The sequence below is a fragment of the Manis javanica genome, chromosome 5, assembly GCF_040802235.1.
Source record: "Manis javanica isolate MJ-LG chromosome 5, MJ_LKY, whole genome shotgun sequence".
Classification (NCBI taxonomy): Eukaryota; Metazoa; Chordata; class Mammalia; order Pholidota; family Manidae; genus Manis; species Manis javanica.
The window spans coordinates 45544379-45568531 of NC_133160.1; the positions used below are offsets into that span (position 1 = coordinate 45544379).

General features: G+C 39.9%; 1 protein-coding gene across 3 annotated transcripts in view; it reads right to left on the bottom strand.

The window, feature by feature from the left end:
- The window catches only part of RALGAPA2 (Ral GTPase activating protein catalytic subunit alpha 2), a 401571-nt gene that overhangs the window by 284452 nt on the left and 92966 nt on the right, over nt 1-24153 (bottom strand). For 2 of the 3 annotated variants that reach the window (XM_073236981.1, XM_073236982.1), the window contains exons 5-9: nt 6700-6743; nt 5169-5234; nt 4291-4468; nt 3383-3498; nt 147-285 (exon numbers count right to left, since the gene is read on the bottom strand). In XM_073236981.1, coding sequence (XP_073093082.1) covers nt 147-285; nt 3383-3498; nt 4291-4468; nt 5169-5234; nt 6700-6743 — 543 coding nt within the window. The remainder of the gene's footprint in view (nt 1-146; nt 286-3382; nt 3499-4290; nt 4469-5168; nt 5235-6699; nt 6744-24153) is intronic. The other variant, XM_073236983.1, reaches the window with a different exon arrangement.

The window sequence follows — 24153 nt, forward strand, 5'->3', positions numbered from 1 at the left end:
AGTAACTTCAAACCACTTATAATGAAGTAACCATTAAATATAAGAATAAAGTGGCTATTTTACTTAAAATAATCAAATGTCACTTGGAAAGAGACTGTACAGCTTCCCTGTGGACATCCTCCATAGACAATTCTATCAGTACTTACCAAGTACAGGTTTGTAGATGTTTGTTAATTTAGTAAATGACGGAAATAAATGAGGGAGATAATACTTTCGAAACAATGTAAAAAGAAATTTAAAACCAGTATCTTGATTCTCCTTATTCTTCCACTCCAAGCTTGCAGCCTTTGGATAATATATGGAAAAGAACATATGTATATTTACATTTCAAATTAATGTATGCTAAACTGAAATGTTGTTATATTATTAAAATTTCTATACTAAAAATAATATTGGCAAATAATATTGATAATCAGGTATTGAAATAATATCTTCAAACTTAGAAGATGACAAGAATGAATACTTCAAAACAAAATGGCAACTATGTTAAAAACATTATTACTGAAAATTAAAAATCATCCAACAATACCGTATTTTTTAAAACGTGTTCTACTACACCAAGCTTGTATATTTTTCCACATGTTCTTTGTAATGACTTAACATTCCTTGTGCCCTTAAAACATCTGATCAGATATAATCAGGCGTTTTTTCTTAACTCAAAAAAGGCCACTCATAGTAAACAGGAATTAAGGAAATAATCCCTTGTAAGGGATTCATCCAATGTTACCTACATGAAAAATCAACATGAAAAGGCAAAGCTATGGAATCTTGGAAAGTGAATTCTCTGTATTAAAAGCCATCAATAGGCTAAAATACACCATACACCAGGCCAGCCTGCCAGTCCAGCTATACCTATCAGTGGTTTCTATACTAGTAAACCAGAGTGCTCTAAAGCAGAGCTTCCCAACTTCCTTCATGATGCAGCCCACTTAGAAAATGATACTATTTGTGCAGCCCCTGAGGTAAAGGGATTTGGGGCTTTGGCTGCCCCCAGGGAAGAGGGACTCAGTTTGTGAAACCTGTCACAAGTTCTCTGGAGTGAGCCAAGGGAGAAACTCTGCTCTTCAGACTTCCCCCAGCAGACAGAGGGAGGGAAGGAGAGGATGGACATTCACATCCAATGCAGCACACAGCATAGGGGGTTCAGTCTGTATAAATCCTCCACGCGGTCACTGGCATCCTTCCTCTATTGGGAGCCTGGGATTATGTCCATGTCACATAGCTCATTAGTGACACAATTAGAATGAAATCCCAGGTTCCCCAATACATCCAAGTTCTAGATACTCCATGCTCATCTCCTAGGACAGACGGAGTACCCCACCACCTCTGAACAGATGGAGACTGAGATGCATGCAGAATAGACCAGTACAGTTAAAATGTGAGTTTCCAGAAAATGACAAAACACCCCAGGAAGGCCCTCAGGATTTTGGAATAATCCTTGTGTTTCTGGTGCTACTAAAGGAAACAGGGGAGAGGATACAGACAAGAGTGCCCAGCAGAATAGAGCAGTCAGAAAGGGCAGCCAAGGACTTGATCTTGAGTGACAGCAAAAAGAAACACAGTCCCCTAAGAAAACTAGAAAGAAGTAAAAGAAAGGGAAGAAAGCTAGTAGAAAACATCAGGGAAGCAGAGAATCTCATGAAGAAGGGGCCATTACTGTCAAATCCCCTGAAAAATTAAGTATGGCAAAAATTGATGAGTGTCCTTCCTCTGGAGTTGACTGCCAGAACCGTTCCTGTGTTGGGCGCCTCTGTCTTAGCAGGGACAGGGCAGAGGCAGGTAACAGTGAGTATCAAAGGAACACAGGTGAGGAAGTGGACTTGGTAGAGATTGTTGTCAACAAACTCAGTTGTGAAGAAAAGGCCAGAGACTGGATTATACCCAGGAGGAACTTCAGGATGACAGGTGTTTGCTGAGAAAAGAATTCAGTTGATTTTTTCCAATTATATCAAAAGCTCAGAAATACAGACTGAGACAAATCACCTACTGAAATCATAAACTAATGATTTCCATTCTATATTCAGGTGTAAATAGAAGAGAAGGAATAAAACAGGCCTCTTCCAATGGCATGCAGAGATAATTACATATACTTTTGTTCAAAGCTCCCTGCCTGCTCTGCCTACTCCAGATTCACCCATTCAGCCCGCGGGCCTGCCTCCTCCTCCATCCTGTCTTCTGGCACAGGGATCAGGGTTAGGGAACGAGTAAAGAGACAAAAATAGTTTAATACCCTATGAGATAATAAAAAATATATATATTCATTTCCATACCCAGTTCCTAACATAGGGCTTCCAAAAGTCTTGTCATTTCCTAGGTGACAAGAGCACTGGGAGCATCTCTTGTTCTACTATGTGGCCCTGAACCCCATTCCTGACACAGGGCACCCCAAGCCCCTGTAAATCCCTAGGTGACAAGAGCACTAGGAGCATCTTTTGTTCTGAGGTGACTCTGAGTGGCTCCTGGAAGGGGGCAGGTCACCAGAAAGACCAAGACATGATTAGAATTTGAGATTTTTCAGTCCCTCCCCCCATTTCTCCAGAGAGGAGAGAGAGGCTGGAAATGAGTTAATAATTGGTCATGCCTGCCTGAGGAAGCCTCCATAAATTCCCCAAAGCAGGGGTTTCAGGAAGCTTTCAGGTGGGTGAACATACCCACATACTGGGAGGGTGACTCGCTCCACCCCCACAGGGACAGAATCCCTGCCCGTGGGACCCTCCAGACCTTGCCCTGTGTATCTCTTCATCTGGCTGTTCACCTGTATGCTTTATCATGTCCTTTAATAAACTGGTAAATAAAAATAAACATTTCTCTGAATTCTGTGAGACATTCTAGCAAACCAATCAAACCTGAGGAGATGGTCATGGGAACCTCTGATTTATAGCTAAATGGGACAGAAGTGGGTACGCTGGGGACCTACTATTTACAATGGACATCTGAATGGTGTAGGACTAAGTCTTCTGGGACTAAGACCTTCACCTGTTGGATGTGATGCTTTCTCCAGGCAGAACTGAGTTACAATGTAGGGCACCCAGCTGGTGTCACAGAGAACTGCTCAGGGTGGGGGGACCCACACATTTGGGGACCTGAAGTGTCAGCAGAGAAATGTTCTGTGTGAATGTGGTAATAATATGAACATAAAGGAGACACACAGATGGAGAACTGAATTTTTCTCTTCTCACATCCACTCACACAAAATAATATGTATGCTTGGTCTTTGCTGAAGTGACCAGACACACCTTACTGTTTAGTGAAATAGCATATAAAATCACCTCAAAGAAAAAGCAAAAATACAAATATAGACAAATGGAGAAAAGAGGCAAAGTCTTTCTGTTTCCTACTGAGAAAAAGACCATCAATGAATTATCTACAATTCAGCTCTTACCTGAATAACCATATATTTCAACAATATTTGAAGAAAAAAGCATGTTTGGTCCTCAACGATCTTTTCCCCTGATAAAGCTGGCAGAAGTGGAGTGATTTCTTCTGGATATATCTTTGCTGCAGAGTAAAAAATGTCAAGAGCTCTTACACCAAAGTAAAATTTTAAACAGAGTTTTTAAAAATAGCCTCTGTTAAAATTCATCTATCTGTCCATTGGAATTGTTCACACTGAACTCCAAGGCAGTATGCACGAAGGGGTTGGGGACATGGTATAGATGCCCACGAAGCCACCACCTCTCCCACTGGACCTTTCCTTTCCTTTTAAAAGTCTGCTTGGTCAAAGAAAGATCAAAACACCTGTCACTGGGCAATAAAGTGATATTCATTAATAAACCAAGGGCTCTGACAGTCAAGTTTCTTGAAAACTCATGGGACACAAATGGCTTCCTTTACTAGTCCCAGGAGGTCACTTCTGTCCTTCCATGAATGCTGCATGAAAATACACAGCTGGCAAAAAAGAGGCTAAGTGAGCAAATGAATTGCACTTACAAAACAACAGTGATGAGGATAACAGACAGTAGTTTTGGAGGGCTGATTTAAAACTCATTAGCAGCCACAAAAACACTCCATGTGTCTCTACTTTCTCCTATTGACAACATCTGTCCCCTCCCTTTCATTCTTGTTTCGACCACTTCAGTTTCTCCAGTCATCATTTCCTACAAAATGGGCTCCAAGTCTTTCAATTCTAATGTTTGTAAGATTCTACTATGAATATGAGTAGGGAATAATTCCTGTTCAGAACCCATCTATGACACCAAGACTCATATTCAGGAAAATGACGAACTGAGGAATTCCTCTTTGTAACTTCAAGAGTCATTTCCAGCTGCAAGCTCTGGTAACATTACTCACCGTCAGCTACACTTGGGCTAGGACTGATGAGTGCCTCCAGCGTACAGGGCCCTCTGGATGACATGATCGCTGGGAAACCAGGCACAAGGCAAGCAAAAAGCAGCACCTGCTCTTCTGCACAGTTTGTCTGAAGTGCTTGAAGCCATAAGAGAAACAGCCTGATTCCTTCACATCTAATCTAAAAACAAAATCAAACACTTACATGTACTTGCAGAAATGCACTGCAATGTAGCATCAGTTCTGACAAAGAAAAGCCAGCCACTAAAGCACTATACCAGGCTGCTCTTGGTGACAAGTGGGTCAGGATGCTATGGTAGAACCCTGGGGTGGAGAGTGGGGTCTGCAGCCAGACCGCCTGGGTTCCAGTGCAGGCTCTGCCCCTTTCCAGCTCAGCTGTGACCCAGGGAGACCATGTATCTTCTCTAGTCCTCAGTCTCCCTATCTGCAAAACAGGATTTTGAAACTGGGATTTACCATGAAGTACTGTGGGATTACATAAGCCAGAATGATGCCTGGCTCCCAGCAAGTGCTATCTATTTCTTACTAGTAGGACTTCATTCCATAAGGCAATAGTGCCCACACATCAATGCTTGATCACCCATGATGACAATGCAAAGATAATCTTCCTCCAAATTTACACTGTGCTTTGGATAGAATTTTTGTCATGTCACTACATTATACATATGCACAATGTTCCTGAAAATAAGAACACATAGAGCTAAGTAAGCCCTTGAAGACCTTGGCTCAATGGGAAGGGGCAGCTCTCCAGCTTCCCTGCCTTATGCTTCTATTCTATTCTCTCCGGCTCCTTTATGGTGCTCTGAATGGTCCACATCACCGGGTAGGCAGAGGTGTCCTTTTTCCTCCCCTACACTTACTTTGAACTTCATCCCATTCTTAGGATTCACAAACACAGGTACCTCCATTTCCATACTCCTAAGTGGCTGAAAAGATGATGTCAATAAAAGAAGTTAAACAAGCAAAAGATGTGGAAAAAAATTCCAGACACAGCTGAAAGATGCAGTGAGCTACAATGTAGGCAACGGAGGCACTGCCTGATATCCTTTCAATACACAGGTGTTTCTGACTCCTCCAGAGCAAGTGTTCATGTCAAACAAGAGACTCTGCAGGAAAGCCAAAAGGAGAAGAGCAAAAAATTAAAGGAAAGAGAAAGAAAAAAGCTTGGCTGACTCCCACAGAAGTCAAATACACGAAGACAGACAGCCTGTCTGGGACAGTGCTACCCCCACTAACAGGGGCTTCTCTGGTGCACTTGCAGACCTTCTGGTGGACTGACCATGCTCCGCACAAACCTCCCTGCCTGCTCACACCAGCCTCCTCCCCCCAGGCATCCAGTAAGCGGTGACACTGCTGAACACATAATGCTACTCAATGCCAGACAGAAAATGACATAGCTCAATGTGTATCGAACCAAATCATATTAAATTTAACTTGAGGAAAACGTCTCTATAAAATTCTATTACAGGTCCCCATTTTTTACATTAACTGTATGTAAGATAATGAAATATAAATAAGGCTGATAATAAACATGAGGTAACAACCTGAAAAGTTTTGACTGTAAGACTATTAAATAAAATAGGAGGGACAAAATACAGAATCTGTTGTGAAGCTAGGAATAATAGCTCACCTCTTTTTTTCAACAAGAAGTAGTTAACATATCATAATAAGTGGCTAGGATTGTTTCAAATGGCAAAAAAACAAAAATGTATCATCACATTAAAGGTATACACATGACTTAATTAGCTACTTGTCAATTTATCTTCCATAATATATACATCCCAGGCTGTCTTCTTTTGCTAATTATGTTTTAGGGTCACTTTATCTCAGCATCAAATGGTAATGTCGTTAAGAGACATATTTGTTTTAAAATAAGCCAATTTTAACTTAAATTACAATATAAATCTGCTGCAAATAAACATTCAAGAGTAAGGTTCTGCTGCTCTTTTCTACAATGGTTCTCAAAAACAACAATAATTCAGAGACAACTGTAACATTAACAAGTTGCTGGGGTTCAGAGAACTGGGCATGTAAGCTCTGAGGCCTAGAGAAGTCTGGTCAATCCCTTCCCTTTTCTGATGATAGAACTGGAGCAGTTAGTGCTTTGAATGGTTCCCTACTTCTTCAGTGCACAATCAAGACTGGAACTCCAAACTCCAAATCCTGAGGCTTTCTCCTAATATTTAAAATGCCTATTACAATTAAAGTTCTGATATAAGAACAAAAACTCTAACAAACATGTCATATAATTTTTCAACTGAAAATAAAAACTAAGTCAAGCAGTTTTTAAAATTTTTTCTTTTCCATAAAAAGGCCTAATTTTGTCACTTTATAGCAATATTAAATTTGAGCAATGAAAAATGCCACTGCACATTCATCTAAAATAAATACCTTAATAGAATTTCCAGTGTGTAGAAGCTTCTTTAAAGTTGAGCCTGAAAATTTAAAATAAATTAGAAATGAAGTGTATGAATTTAAGATCTATTTTTAAAAGATCAGTTTTTGAAAGAAAAAATGCAGTTATGACAAAAGGTGATTTTTTAAGAAAATAAAAGAGGGATGACCTTCAGAAGCAATGCAAAGTCACAGGAGAGATGTTTTTAAAATAAAAGTACTTTAAGTCTGAACTGCTTCAAAATTCTTTTAAAAGAGCCAAAATGATTGATATTAAGGTAACACAAATGCCCACAGTCGATCATGTGCAAATATTTCTTGTCATGCATAAAATGAATGAGTTTTTTAAATCTCTAAAGTTAAAAATAATATGAAACTGGTGCTCACAAAACATTTTTACAACAACACTTTACAAATATTCAGGATAGCATGTTTCTCTCCTTGCAGTGACAACCACATTTATGGTTTCCACCAATAAATCCTCTAGCAGAACTCCTTGGTCACTGTCAAGAAGAGGGAATGAAGGCCACGCAGAACCACACCAGTCAACTGCAAAAACTGATGCTGCAGCCCATGCAATTCGAAGTCTCTCCTCCGTGGATGGGTACTATCACCTTTTATTCCATAATGTATTCATGCTTTGGTATGCAGATGGCAAGGGGGAGCCCCACCTCAATACCATGGATAGTCTCTAAACCTTTTTTTTTAATTAAAGTATCACTGACATACAATCTTATGATGGTTTCAAATATACACCACAGTGGTTTGACATTCACCATATTTTCAAGTCCTTACCCCCTCCAGTGTGGTCACTGTCCATCAATGTAGTAAGAATTACAGAAGCATTAACTATATTTTCTGTGCTGTACTACCATCCCAGTGACCAACATATATTGTGCCTGTGAATTATTGTGCCCCTTAATCTCCTTCTCCCTCCCCATCCTCCCAACCCCTCCCCCTTGGTAACCACTAGTCACTTCTCAGTGTCTATTGAGTCCACTGCTATTTTGTTCCTTCTGTTTTGCTTTGTTTTTATACCCCATGAATAAATGAGATCATTTGGTTTTTGTCTTTCTCTGCCTGGCTTATTTCACTGTGCATAATGCCCTCTAGATCCATCCATGTTGTTGCAAATGGTAGGATTTGTTTTCTACTTATGGCTGAATAATATTGTGTTGTGTATATATACCACCTCCTCTTTACCCATTCATCTACTGATGGGCACTTAGGTTGCTTCCATGTCTTTGTTATTGTAAACAGTGCTGTGATAAACATAGGGGTGCATATGTCTTTTTGAATCTGTGATCTTGTTTTCTTTGGGTAAATTTCTAAGAGTGGAATTTCTGGGTCATGGTATTTCTATTTTTAGTTTTTTGAGGAACCTCCATACTGCTTTCAACAATGGCTGCACCAATTTACATTCCCACCAATAGTGTAGGAGGGTTCCCATTTCTCCGCAACCTTGCCAGCATTTGTTTTTTTTTGTCTTTTGGAAAGTGGCCATCCTAACTGGTGTGAAGTAATATCTCACTGTGGTTTTGATTTGTGTTTCTCTGATGATTAGCAATGAGGAGCATTTTTTCATGAGCCTGTTGGCCATCTGTATTTCTTCTTTGGAGAAGTGTCTGTTCAGGTCCTCTGCCATTTTTTAATCATGTTATTTGTTTTTGGGGTGTTGAGGCATACAAGTTCTTTATATATTTGGATGTTAACCCCTTATCAGATAAATCATTTACAAATATATTCTCCCATACTGTAGGATACCTTTTTGTTCTTCTGATGGTGTCCTTTGCTGTACAGATTTTCAGAAGATGTAGTTCTTCTTGTTCATTTTTTATTTTATTTCCCTTGCCTGAAGAGATGTGTTCAGGAAAAAGCTGCTCAGGTTTATATTAATAAAGCCTCTAACTCTTACACAGAAAAATGGAAGTAATCTTTTGAAATAAAATATATTGGAAATCTTAAGCAAGAGAACCTTTTTTCCCAATCAATTTTTTTTGGGAAAAAAGATTATTTAGATTTCCTGATGCAAAGCTTTATGCAACAATTAATAATTGGTTATCAAATCACATTTACTTCACCAATGTATTTCAAAGAGACGTTCTGCCAAAAAATAGAGATGGGGGCTCAACAACTGCTACAATTCACATTTATGTGAATAGATACAACCGTGTTAGTTAAATGCATACACTTTAGGAACTCATTAGCCAGAACAGAAGCACTGGCGTTCTGAAGGGCCCTTTTATAACTGCTGTACCATTTACAACAACTAACGTGGGGCTCTGTGGAAACTACTGTGGTGATGACTAGGTTAGGCACTAAATCACTAAAGGTTTGTGATTGAGTAAAGGAAGTTAAAGTGCTGTCCTCCGTCCACTTCTCCTGTCACGGAACCACATCCAGTGACTTCTGGTGTGCAGCAGCATTCCCTGGGCAGGGCTCTTCTGCAGCGAAGGTCACATGCCTGTGCTCATGGGACTGTTTTATCCCACATCTTTCCTCAACCTGGGGCTTTGTCCTTTGCTTTCAAGCTCATCCATTCTCAGACAAAGTCTGGTCCACCTCAGTTTAATGTGCACCATTATGCCTATGAGGACCAACAGACACTCCGTCTTCCAGAAGACTTGGGATAAACTCTGCACAGACCATTCTCTTCCCAGGCATCTGGCAAATCCATTATCTTGCAACACATTCTCGGAAACCTTTCTCTTGGTCATCATTGAGCATGACTACTGGGGCTTATCAGCCCTTTCCCTTCTTGGAAGGGGTCCAGCAGTCTTATTTTTAACTTCTGGCCTACCCATGGTGTCTATATCCACTCTTCTCTACACTGGGAGAAGAAAAATAGTTATATAAAAGACAGACCTTACAAAGGGACATGCAGAGCATCTGACCTGTATCTGCCAACCATTCCTGGCTTTTGGGAATTAATCTGGTAAATCATTAAAACAGCAACAGAAATGTAGTATATATAAATTTGATCCACTCTATCCTGCTGTATTCAGAAACTCTTGTACGTGCTAGGCAGTAGAGCTTAGCAGTTACAAGCCAGACTTGGGAGCCAGGCTGCTAGGATTCAAACCTAGGCTCTGCACTTATTGTAAAACCTGGGTCAGTCATTTAATCTCACCATACCTGAGTTTTCTCATCTGTAAAATGGGATAATAACAATGTCTAACATGGAGAATTGTTAATGAAGTATAAATGAGCCAATATATATAAATGCTTAGAACAGTGTCCAGTACATAGAAGCACATTTTTCCCACAAGACAGGGCATCTGTTATTCTCTAAGGAACTGTTTTTAAATAAGAACAACATTTAAAAAGGAAAAACTTGTGCAGTGGGGGCACACAGAATAAGGTTTCAACATGAGATCTGGTAATAAGTACCTGAAAGCTTTGCCTAGCCCCTTAGTTATTTCTTAAGACCCTAAGTTGACAAAGATATTTCTACTCTTAAGTTTACCATTATGAAATCCTTTCCATTTTAATTTCAAAAAGTTTCTCTCTATATATTATACTTGTTTAGATTTTTAAACTCCTTATCCAAACTATGATTATACCCTCCTCCATCTCTGTTAGGTGCCTCTTCAACCCTTTAGGTTGATACTATATTGATTCATGTGGAAAAAGAACAAATGAATGAGAAAATAAAATATAATTAATTGAAATGACTCTATGAACTTCTAACTTCTACTGGATAACTTGCACTGTATCTTATAAATATCCTTTGAATGTAATTCTTACTAGTTTTGAAGAGACAGTAAGGATACCAGGGCTGGGACTAGGATGAGAAGAGTGAGGGTTCTACAGAAAAATCTAAGGAGGCACAAAAAACTCAATAATCAAATGAAATATTTTAATGCAATAGTTTTAAAAATCACAATGAATACCAAAAAACAATGATGAACAATATTAAAAATTTAAATTAAGTACCAATGTTGATTTGAGCCATACTGGAGCCTGAGGTAAAAGGAAAAATGTGCACCACTCTATATGTTTTTATGTATTCTTAATGATTAATTCTTCTGGAACATTAAACCATTAAAAAATAAAAAAATCTCAATACTGAAAAATCAAAAAGTATTAAAACACATTAGTTTAAATAGTCTATTTATAACACAAAATGTATTATAATTTTACTTTCCTGGCTTTAATGGAATCAAATTCATCAATATTTTAAAAATCTATTTCTTTGCTGCAATATAATGAATTATACAAAATACATATTTGGTCATTCACATGACCAAGTATTTGTTTCCCAGGTATATTTGGTCCTTATCCACAGTTCCTAAAAACAACTGCAGAGTCTTAAAGGTGAAATGGGTATCTTGTCATGTTAATGAGAGACTTTTGGACTTCACCCAAGGGCAAGGGCTGAAGGCTGAATCAGCCAATGGCCAAAAATTGAGTCAATATGACTATATAATAAAGCCCTCACAAAACCCCTGAGAAGAGCTCTGCTCTCTTCTCTGTGCTCTGCCCTGCTGTGCTCAGTTGGATCCTGCTTCTCAGTTAGGGAGATCGTCTATGCTTGGAAACCAGCATGCCTCCACATGCCACCAAGCAGGCCCCAAGTCCCACAAACATAGAAGCTCCTTTACTTGGGACCTTGCCCTATATATCTCTTCATCTGGCTGTTAACTTGTATCCTTAACCAGTATCCTTTATTAAATTCATAAACATGTTTTCCTGAGTTCTATGAGCTACTCTGGCAAATTAATCAAACCTAATGGGGAGGTTGTGGGAACCTCCAATCTGTAGCAAGTAGGTAGGTAGGTCAGAAGCACAAGGAACTGCCTGAGGCTTGTGATTGGCATCTGGAGTGGGTGGTTGAAGGGCAGTCTTGTAGGACGGAGCCCTTAACCTGGGAATCTGGTGCTGCTCCGGGCAGATAGAGTCAGAATTGAGTTGAGTTCTTAGACACCCTGCTGGTGTTTAAGAATTGCTTGGTGTTAGTATGTGTGGGAAGACCCCCTCCCAAATACTTTTACACATTGAAATTGGGTCTGGGAACTCCGAATGGAGTTATACTACTATATATAATATAACATTGTTATTGTTACACATATATGTAAAAAAAGACACCATAGGGGGCGGAGCCAAGATGGCAGTGTGAGTAGAGCAGTGAAAATCTCCTCCCAAAAACACATAGATCTATGAAAATATAACAAAGAAAACTCTTCCTAAAATAGAGACCAGAGGACACAGGACAACATCCAGACCACATCCACACCTGCAAGAACCCAGCGCCTTGTGAAGGGGGTAAGATACAAGCCCCGGCCCGGCGGGACCTGAGCGCCCCTCCCCCTGGCTCCTGGCAGGTGGAAAGAAACTGGAGCGGTTTTTTTTATGGCGAGTGCTTTTTGGAAGCCTTAAAGGGACAGGGACCCCGGAGCTAGGGAGGCAGGGCAGCAGGACCAGGGAGAGGGTGCCTGGGACCGGCGCCTGAGGACAAAGAATATCACACGTTTTTCCTTTTTTTTTTTGGCAAGTGCTTTCTGGAAGCCTTAAAGGGACGGGGACCCAGATGCCAGGGAGGCAGGGCGGCGGGACCGGTGGGCAGGTGCCTGAGACCGGCGCTTGAGGACAGAGAAAATCACGCATTTTCCCCCCCTTTTTTTTTTCTTTTTGGCGAGTGTTTTTTGGAAGCCTTAAAGGGACAGGGACCCCAATACCAGCGAAACAGGGCAGCAAGATTGGTGAGCGGGTGCCTGAGACCAGCACCTGGGGACAAAGAAAATCACGCGTTTTTCCCAATACTAGGGAGGCAGAGCGGCGGGACCGGTGGGCAGGGGCCTGGGGCCGGCACCTGAGGACAAAGAAAATCGCGTGTTTTTCCCCTTTTTATCTGGCGAGTGCTTTTTGGAAGCCTTGGAGGGACGGGGACCCCAATACCAGGGAGGCGGGGCAGCAAGACCGGTGGGCGGGTGCCTGGGACCAGCGCCTGAGGACAAAGAAAATCGCAGGTTTCTCCCTTTTTTTTTCTTTTTGGTGAGTGCTTTTTGGAGGCCTTAGGGGGACAGGGACCCCAGTGACAGGGAGGCAGGGTGGCAGGGCCGGTGAGTGGGTGCCTGGGACCAGCACCTGGGGACGGAGAGGGTCGCGCGTTTTTCCCTTTTTTTGGCGAGTGCTTTTTGGAGGCCTTGGAGGGATGGGGACCCCAGCGCTAGGGAGGCAGGGCAGCAGGACTGGTGGGCAGGTGCCTGGGACTGGCGCCTGAGGACAAACAATATTGCACATTATTCCCTTTTTTTATTTTTTTTGGCGGGTGCTTGTTGGAAGCCTTGAAGGGACAGGGACCCCGGTGCTAGGGAGGCAGGGCAGCAGGACTGGTGAGCGGGTGCCTGGGACTGGCGCCTGAGGACAAAGAAAACTGCGCGTTTTTTCCTTTTTTTTTCTTTTTCCTCTTTCGTTGTTGCTGTTGTTGTTTTGGTTTGGAGAGTGCTTTTAGGAAGTCTTAAAGGGGCAGGACAGGGCACTCAGACCAGAGGCAGGGAATCTGGGGATCTCTGGGCACTCTAACCCCCTGGGCAACAGGGAGCACAGAGGCCCCTTAGGGAGATAAATAGCCTCCCAGCCGCTCCCCCTCCAACAGGGCTCCACCATTTTGGAGGAGCAGCCCCAGCCAGGACACGCCCACAGCAACAGCGGAGATAAACCCCATACCAAACGGGCAGGTAGCAGAAGCCCTGTCTGCGCACAGCTGACAAGCATAAGCCACTAGAGGTCGCTATTCTCCCAGGAGAGGAAGGCCACAAACCAACAAGAAGGGAAGCTGTTCCAGTGGTCACTCGTACCAGCTCTGCAAACTATCTCTATCACCATGAAAAGGCAAAACTACAGGCAGACAAAGATCACAGAGACAACACCTGAGAAGGAGACAGACCTAACCAGTCCTCCTGAAAAAGAATTCAAAATAAAAATCATGAACATGCTGACAGAGATGCAGAGAAAAATGCAAGAGCAATGGAACGAGATGCAGAGAAAAATGCAAGAGCAATGGGATGAAGTCCGGAGGGAGATCACAGATGTCAGGAAGGAGATCACAGAAGTGAAACAATCCCTGGAAGGATTTATAAGCAGAATGGATAAGATTCAAGAGGCCACTGAAGGAATACAAACCAGAGAACAGGAACGTATAGAAGCTGACATCGAGAGAGATAAAAGGATCTCCAGGAATGAAACAACACTAAGAGAACTATGTGACCAATCCAAAAGGAATAATATTTGTATTATAGGGGTACCAGAAGAAGGAGAAAGAGGAAAAGGGATAGAAAGTCTCTTTAAAGAAATAATTGCTGAAAACTTCCCCAAATTGGGGAGGATATAATCGAACAGACCAGGGAATTACACAGAACCCCCAAAAGAAAGGATCCAAGGAGGACAACACCAAGACACATAATAATTAAAATGGCAAAGATCAAGGAAAAGTTAAGAGTTTTAAAGGCAGCTAGAGAGAAAAAGGTCACCTATAAAGGAAAACCCATCAGGCTAACATCAGACTTCTCGACAGAAACCCTACAGGCCAGAAGAGAATGGCATGATGTATTTAATGCAATGAAACAGAAGGGCCTTGAACCAAGGATACCGTATCCAGCACGACTATAATTTAAATATGATGGCGGGATTAAACAATTCCCAGACAAGCAAAAGCTGAGGGAATTTACTTCCCACAAATCACCTCTACAGGGCATCCTACAGGGACTGCTCTAGATGGGAGCACTCCTAAAAAAAGCACAGAACAAAACACACAACATATGAAGAATGGAGGAGGAGGAATAAGAAGGGAGAGAAGAAAAGAATCTCAGACAGTGTATATAACAGCTCAATAAGCGAGCTAAGTTAGGCAGTAAGATACTAAAGAAGCTAACCTTGAACCTTTGGTAACCACGAATCTAAAGCCTGCAATGGCAGTAAGTACATAACTCTCAATAGTCACCCTAAATGTAAATGGACTTAATGCACCAATCAAAAGACACAGAGTAACAGAATGGATAAAAAAGCAAGACCCATCTATATGCTGCTTACAAGAAACTCACCTTAAACCGAAAGACAAGCACAGACTGAAAGTCAAGGGATGGAAAAACATATTTCAGGCAAACAACAGTGAGAAGAAAGCAGGGGTTGCAGTACTAATATCAGACAAAATAGACTTCAAAACAAAGGAAGTAACAAGAGATAAAGAAGGACACTACATAATGATAAAGGGCTCAGTCCAACAAGAGGATATAACCATTCTAAATATATATGCACCCAATACAGGAGCACCAGCATTTGTGAAACAAATACTAACAGAACTAAAGAGGGAAATAGACTGCAATGCATTCATTTTAGGAGACTTCAACACACCACTCACCCCAAAGGATAGATCCACCAGGCAGAAAATAAGTAAGGACACACAGGCACTGAACAATACACTAGAACAGATGGACCTAATAGACATCTATAGAACTCTACATCCAAAAGCAACAGGATATACATTCTTCAAGTGCACATGGAACATTCTCTAGAATAGACCACATACTAGCTCACAAAAAGAGCCTCAGTAAATTCCAAAATACTCAAATTCTACCAACCAATTTTTCAGACCGCAAAGGTATAAAACTTGAAATAAATTCTACAAAGAAAACAAAAAGGCTCACAAACACATGGAGGCTTAACAACCTGCTACTAAATAATCAATGGATCAATGAACAAATCAAAATAGAGATCAAGGAATATATAGAAACAAATGACAACAACAACACAAAGCCCCAACTTCTGTGGGACGCAGCGAAAGCAGTCTTAAGAGGAAAGTATATAGCAATCCAGGCACACTTGAAGAAGGAAGAACAATCCCAAATGAATAGTCTAAGATCACAATTATCAAAACTGGAAAAAGAAGAACAAATGAGGCCTAAAGTCAGCAGAAGGAGGGATATAATAAAGATCAGAGAAGAAATAAACAAAATTGAGAAGAATAAAACAATAGCAAAAATCAACGAAACCAAGAGCTGGTTCTTTGAGAAAATAAACAAAATAGATAAGCCTCTAGCCAAACTTATTAAGAGAAAAAGAGAATCAACACAAATCAACATAATCAGAAATGAGAATGGAAAATCACGACAGACTCCACAGAAATACAAAGAAATATTAAAGACTACTATGAAAACCTATATGCCAACAAGCTGGAAACCTAGAAGAAATGGACAACTTCCTAGAAAAATACAACCTCCCAAGACTGACCAAGGAAGAAACACAAAAGTTAAACAAACCAATTCTGAGCAAAGAAATTTAAATGGTAATCAAAAACTACCCAAGAACAAAACCCCGGGGCCGGATGGATTTACCTCAGAATTTTATCAGACACACAGAGAAGACATAATACCCATTCTCCTTAAAGTGTTCCAAAAAATAGAAGAAGAAGGAATACTCCCAAACTCATTCTATGAAGCCAACATCACCCTAATACCAAAACCAGGCAAAGACACCACCAAAAAAGAAAATTACAGACCAATATCCCTGATGAATGTAGATGCAAAAATACTCAATAAAATATTAGCAAACAGAATTCAACAGTATATCAAAAGGATCATACATCATGACCAAGTGGGATTCATCCCAGGGAAGCAAGGATGGTACAACATTCGAAAACCCATCAACATCATCCACCACATCAACAAAAAGAAAGACAAAAACCACATGATCATCTCCATAGATGCTGAAAAAGCATTTGACAAAATTCAACATCCATTCATGATAAAAACTCTCAGCAAAATGGGAATAGAGGGCAAGTACCTCAACATAACAAAGGCCATATATGATAAACCGACAGCCAGCATTATACTGAACAGCGAGAAGCTGAAAGCATTTCCTCTGAGATCAGGAACCAGACAGGGATGCCCACTCTCCCCACTGTTATTTAACATAGTACTGGAGGTCCTAGCCACGGCAATCAGACAAAACAAAGAAATACAAGGAATCCAGTTTGGTAAAGAAGAAGTTAAACTGTCACTATTTGCATATGACATGATATTGCACATAAAAAACCCTAAAAACTCCACTCCAAAACTACTAGAACTGATATCGGAATACAGCAAAGTTGCAGGATACAAAATTAACACACAGAAATCTGTAGCTTTCCTATACACTAACAATGAACCAATACAAAGAGAAATCAGGAAAACAATTCCATTCACCATTGCATCAAAAAGAATAAAATACGTAGGAATAAACCTAACCAAAGAAGTGAAAGACTTATACTCTGAAAACTACAAGTCACTCTTAAGAGAAATTAAAGGGGACACTAATAAATGGAAACTCACCCATGCTCATGGCTAGGAAGAATTAATATCGTCAAAATGGCCATCCTGTCCAAAGCAATATACAGATTTGATGCAATCCCTCTCAAATTACCAGCAACATTCTTCAATGAATTGGAACAAATAATTCAAAAATTCATATGGAAACACCAAAGACCCCGAATAGCCAAAGCAATCCTGACAAAGAAGAATAAAGTAGGGGGGATCTCACTCCCCAACTTCAAGCTCTACTACAAAGCCATAGTAATCAAGACAATTTGGTACTGGCACAAGAACAGAGCCACAGACCAGTGGAACAGATTAGAGACTCCAAAATTAACCAAAACATATATGGTCAATTAATATTTGATAAAGGAGCCATGGACATACAATGGCAAAATGACAGTCTCTTCAACAGATGGTGCTGGCAAAACTGGACAACTACATGTAGGAGAATGAAAATGGACCATTGTCTAACCCCATATACAAAGGTAAACTCAAAATGGATCAAAGCCCTGTATGTAAGTCATGAAACTATTAAACTCTTGGAAAAAAACATAGGCAAAAACCTCTTAGACATAAACATGAGTGACCTCTTCTTGAACATATCTCCCCGGGCAAGGAAAACAACAGCAAAAATGAGCAAGTGGAACTACATTAAGCTGAAAAGCTTCTGTACAGTGAAAGACACCATCAATAGAACAAAAAGGAACCCTACAGTATGGGAGAATATATTTGAAAATGACAGATCCGATAAAGGCTTGACATCCAGAATATATAAAGAGTTCACATGCCTCAACAAACAAAAAACAAATAACCCAATTAAAAAATGGGCAGAGGAACTGATGAGACAGTTCTCTAAAAAAGAAATACAGATGGCCAACAGACACATGAAAAGATGCTCCACATTGCTAATTATCAGAGAAATGCAAATTAAAACTACAATGAGGTATCACCTCACACCAGTAAGGATGGCTGTCATCCAAAAGACAAACAACAACAAATGTTGGCAAGGCTGTGGAGAAAGGGGAACCCTCCTACACTGCTGGTGGGAATGTAAATTAGTTCAACCATTGTGGAAAGCAGTATGGAGGTTCATCAAAAAGCTCAAAACAGACCTACCATTTGACCCAGGAATTCCACTCCTAGGAATTTACCCTAAGAACGCAGCAATCAAGTTTGAGAAAGACAGATGCACCCCTATGTTTATCGCAGCACTATTTACAATAGCCAAGAATTGGAAGCAACCTAAATGTCCATCGGTATATGAATGGATAAAGAAGATGTGGTACATATACACAATGGAATACTACTCAGCCATAAGAAGTGGAAAAATCCAACCATTTGCAGCAACATGGATGGAGCTGGAGAGTATTATGCTCAGTGAAATAAGCCAAGCAGAGAAAGAGAAATACCAAATGATTTCACTCATCTGAGGAGTGTAAGAACAAAGGAAAAACTGAAGGAACAAAACAGCAGCGGAATTAGAGAACCCAAAAATGGACTAACAGGTACCAAAGGGAAAGGAACTGGGGAGGATGGGTGGGCAGGGAGGGATAAGGGGGGGGGGGGGAAGAAAAAGGGGGGTATTAAGATTAGCATGCATGGGGGGGAGGGAGAAAGGGGAGAGTGGGCTGTACAACACAGAGAGGACAAGTAGTGATTCTACAACATTTTGCTAAGCTGATGGACAGTAACTGTAATGTGGTTTTTAGGGGGGACCTGATATAGGGGAGAGCATAGTAAACATAGTATTCTTCATGTAAGTGTAGATTAAAGATTAAAAAATAAAAAAGAAAGAAAGAAAGAAAAGGGGGATTACTCCTTGATAGGATAAAACTATTGGTAAATCAAAGATCAACACATGCTTTAAATATCCTTAATGTTGATCACTTAAAGGGTGTCAGATGATCAGCTATGGAGGTACTCTTCTGATAATATTCCTTTCTCTTAATAAAAAAAAAAAAAGCAGTTCCTGTGTGCTGACCTCCAATGAGTTCTACACAGTGGCATGTCAAAGTGTGGGCAAGGGTCTGTTTGTTTCTATGCAGAAGATCAAGGCCTAGCTTGGCTACCCAGAAAATGAACTAAGATACAATATGAGGAGGAGCTTCCGGCATCAGCACTCTCTGGAGGACTTGTGCCGGGGGATGATCATCAAAAAGCCTCCACAGGGATCCGGACAATGCTGCGGTTGTGGCTGCATCCACCCCACCATTTCCTGGACTTGCTATTGGAATGAAGAGGGAGATGTCTAGGCTGGCATGTGCATACAGTGAGACAACGAATTTGACCGGATCTGTACTGTTGGAACTCAACCAGGAGTTGGGAGGGGTGCAAGTTGTAGCACTCCAAAATCTTATGACTATAGACTATCTACAGTTAAAAGAACATATGGGATGTGAACAGATCCCAGAAATGGGTTGCTTTAATTTGTCTGATTTCTCTCAGACTGTTCAAGTACAGTTGGACAATATCAATCATATCATAGACAAATTTTCACAAATGCCTAGGGTGCCTAAATGGTTTTCTTGGCTTCACAGGAGATGGATGGTAATTATAGATTTGCTTTGTTTATGTCACCGTATTCCTATTATGTTAATATGTGAGCGCAAGTTAGTTAGTAGTTTAAAACCTATACATGCTTAAGGTACTCTACAAGAAGATATGTCAAAGAAATAATCAATCTTTCCATGTTTTATTCCATCTGCTACTTCTATAGCTTTTCTTTTTCCTTCCTAATTATAGCCATTTAGTAGAGTTCATGCCTCATATAGAAAATTACCGAATATCATAATTCTTCCAAGTGGTAAAGATACCTCAAGACAAATGCTGGACATAGAAGCCACTGGGCATAAATCTGCAAAGAAGTAAAAAGCTAACCTTTTCAAAGAATATTGCTTCTCTCTCACTTACCAACTTTACATTTCCCTGTATTGCCCCGGAAGATGACTGGTTAGCCAGAGACGGGTAAGATTCCTCAAGGGAGGAACAACCTAAGACAGGCACAGTCGCACGGGGGCCATCAGGTGAGAAATTGGGGATCAACAGAGGTGAGGCCTAGAACCTCACCCCCACTGTTTTGAGAGAAATCTTCTGCATCTGTGGATGTTTTGTTGCCCTTGTCTAGCTTGGATTAATACTTAGTCCATAGGTACACACCTGATCATCTACATTTGCCCTCTTACAGCACTAAACTATGTTTTCTACCTTTATCTTGCATCTACGTACCACTTCAGCATTTTATTAAAAATAAAAATAAAAATAAAAATAATAATAATAAAGGGAGAAATGTGGGATCCACATATAAATCAAGTATAAAAATCAAACGAATATTCTTATTTGACCTGATTGTTTATAGTTCATAAAGCGTGATCAAAACCGAAAGTTTCTGTGATGAATGCCCTTGTACTGTTTACCATGTAAGAATTTATTCACTATGTAAGAATTCGTTCACCATGTAAGAACTTGTTTGTTATGCTTCAGAAGATTGGAGACTGACGAGAATTAGGCTTGAGATGGATTAATGATTGTGCATTGAGCATTGACCCCCCATACAGAATTTTATTGTTGTTAACAACCATTTGATCAATAAATATGAGAGATGCCCTCTCAACAAAAAAAAAAAAAAAAAAAAGACACCATAGCATTTGGTGTCGGAGGAAGGAATTTACATTTGCTTATCCCCATCTTTCAAATGTAAGAATTATCATGTTTAATTTCTCTTGATGAAGTGACAATCTTTTAAGGTCACAAATTCACAAAGATATTTCTAATCTAACTTCAACATTAAAAAATCCTTTCTTACTCAGATTTAATTTTTTTAAAACTCCTTCTGTGTATCATGTCTCAAACCAATTAATAAGTGATACCAGTATCACACCAGGGGTGGGGCAAGAATGAAGAGAAAAAATAAAATAGAGAAATACCCTCTGGTGTGCTGGGACACAAGGTCTGCTGAAAGTTACCAGTGGAGCACAGAAAACAGAACTTTCTGGCACTATAATATCTGTAATAAGCACAAGGAACAGCTGTCCACTAGAAGAACCTGAAATTAACAAACATTAATTCAAAATTAATCAGACCTAAATGTGAAACATATAATTATAGAACTTCTAGAAGAAAACATAGAAGATCTTTGTGATCTTGGGTTAGACAAAGATTCTTTAGGTGTGACACCAAAAATACAAGCCATGAAAGAAAATTTGATGAATTGGATTTTATCAAAATTAAATACTACTGCTCTTTGAAGGACACTATTAAGCCAGAACTGAGGAGAAAATATCTCCAAGTCATATATTTGATAAAGCACTTAAATCTAGAATATGTAAAGAATTTTCAAAATTTAACATTAAGAAAACAAACAACTATTTAAAAAATACTCAAATATTAAAAACAGATTCAAACATACACTTTACCAAAGACAGATGGAAAACAGCACATGAAAAGATGCTCAAGATATTCATCAAGATCATTAGAGAAATTAAAACCATAATAAAATACCACTACCACTAAAATAAAACGACTGATCATACTAAGTGTTGATGAAAATGCCAAACTGTTACACTGCTGTTGCGAATGTAAAATGGCAGAACCACTCTGAAAAACATTTGGGAGTTAATTTTATAACTCATAACTTTATGTGATTCCACCATTCCATTCTCAAGAAACAGAAAAACAGAACCACACAAAGACTTAGACATAAATGTTTATCGTAGCTTTGTCTGCAGTCACATACTGGAAACAACCTAGATGCCCATCAACAAGCAAATGGAAAAACAAACTATGGTACAAACATACAATAGAATACACATTACTCAGAAATAAAAAGGAATGAATTATTTATATATGCACCAACACAGATGAATCTCAAATAAATAAACCTTAACAAAAAAGAGTACCCACTGCATGATTCTATTCCTGCAAGAAATAAGAAAGTCAAACTATAGTGACAAAAAGCAGCCCAGTGGTTGCCTGGGGACTGATGGGTGAGATGGGGAAGGGTGGGAAAGAGGCATAAGGAAACTTTTGGGAGTGATGGCTATATTTATGACTTTGATTTTAGTAGTGATCACACAGGTATGTACCTATGTTGAACCATCAAATGCACATTTAAATAAGTACAGTTTGTTGTATGTCAGTTATAATTTTTTAAAAGGACAAAAACAGATCAGGTAGTCTGGAAGTGAATGACTGAAAAATCAGGAGGATGGAGGTTGTGGTCATATGGAGGTCTTCATGATGACAAGCAAGTGTCCAGAAGATAAAGCCAGGGAGCCACAGAAGATGAGGGGATCAAGGGGCTAATGGGTAACTTGACATGAAGGAAAAGGACTAGGAGAGAGAAACATCATTTTTAAAAAAGTAAAGTGAGCTAGAGATCCAAAGACAAAGCAGTATCAAGAAGGGACAGGTAGCATAGTCAAGAGAGACGTTTCCACAGACAGGTGGAGGGTAATGTCTGGAATTGGCCTCAGAGAAAAGAAAGACCAAGATTTTACCCCCACACTCCTGAGGGAGACACAGGAACCTCAGAGAAAAGCCAAAGAGGTAAATGCAAGAGGCTGAGGCTATAGGGCTGTTGTGTAACCCAAGAAGAGGATTTCAGAGGGCAAAGCATAAAGAAGGAAAGAGGGCAAGAAGAAGTGCAGAGCAGTGATATGCAAAGCCCCTTAAAGAAGACCCCAGGATGATGCCAAGAGAGCTAAAGGGGCAGTAGGCCCAGCCATCCCCTAGTGGACACAGAAGCATACAGGGTCCCCAGATTTAGCTCACCTGGCTGAAATGTATCTAGGAAGCCCTAGTGTGAAGTTCATGGGGAGACCCAGTTCCCTCAGGAAAAGTGGGCTATGGTGTGTCCTGACTGTGAGGAACACAAGGAGGGCTACCGAGGAGAGGGGGGAGCTTAGCAAACAGTAAAAATATGGAGAAATGAGGCTGCTCGGAGGTTGTGAGGCCACTAGACAGCCCAAGGTATAAAGCCAGGGACACTCATAAAAAGTCATAAACAAATCTTCAGTTTAATTATGGACTTGGTTTGTGTACTACGTATAAGAAAAACCTTCCTGAGCAAACTAGATTCAATAATGACTCATCCATATATAAATAAAAGTGAGGTATTCTACATGAATTTTCCACTGATTTAGGCCACTCCTTTAAGCCAAAGGGTTATTTTTAACATTTTTGATATAAAACATCTCTAGTACAAAATACATCCTTTCACTCACTCAGAAAACATTTATTGAGTACAGGTACAGCACTGCATACTGAATGGGGCAGGAAATCTGCTTTCTAGAGGCTCATGAGCAGTAAACTCTCTTAAAGTGAACACATGTATAACTTGAGTCCTGTACTGACAACACATGGGCACATTAAGGGGTCTGAGAGCCTGGCCTTGCACCAACTATCCCTGGTTTGCTGATGTGCCATTCTTTGTCACCTCTTCACTCCCTGTCAGTTCTCATTATTAGAGAGAGATCAGGCTTCAAGGGCCTATCTTTATCAACCATTGATTTACTAGCCTAAAAATAATTCCAGGAAAAATATGATCAATAACTTCTTTCCATTTGTAATCAGTAGTAGAAATTTATAAGTTGTTGAGTCACAGGTTAGCATACATCACAGAGTTCATGAGTGTTGTGTCAACCACTTTACTAATCTTACTCTCTAAACATGACTTGAAGCAGTATCTCTAGATGCTTGGAATAATGAATCACTGTTCACTTCACACTGCAAAATTTAACAGTTCAAGTGCTTCTCCATTCACTTAAGAAGGAACCAGCCTTAAAAGCCTTAAAGAAAAAATTACAGACTATTTTTTCCTTCTAAAAAGTTTTAAGAGAAATAGAATGTCTCTCTTTGCTACAGACAAAACAAGATGATGGGATAAGAAACAGATATCAATGTGGCAGTTGATCTTTCAAATATTTTTTTCTTCCTCAGGATAAAACATGGCAAGGCTATCTAGTAGGTTTGAGGGCTTTTAAGACTTGCAGAATATAGGAGTTGCTCTTATTGTAGGTTTGTATGCTTAGTAACATCATCATCTGTAGTGTGGGGCAGGAAGCATACTAAATCAGTGGTATGTAAACCAAGTTTCAAGGTTCTAACCCAGTATTTCTGAGTACCTTGGCCACTACCAGCTGCAGATACATTTAACTAAGAAGGT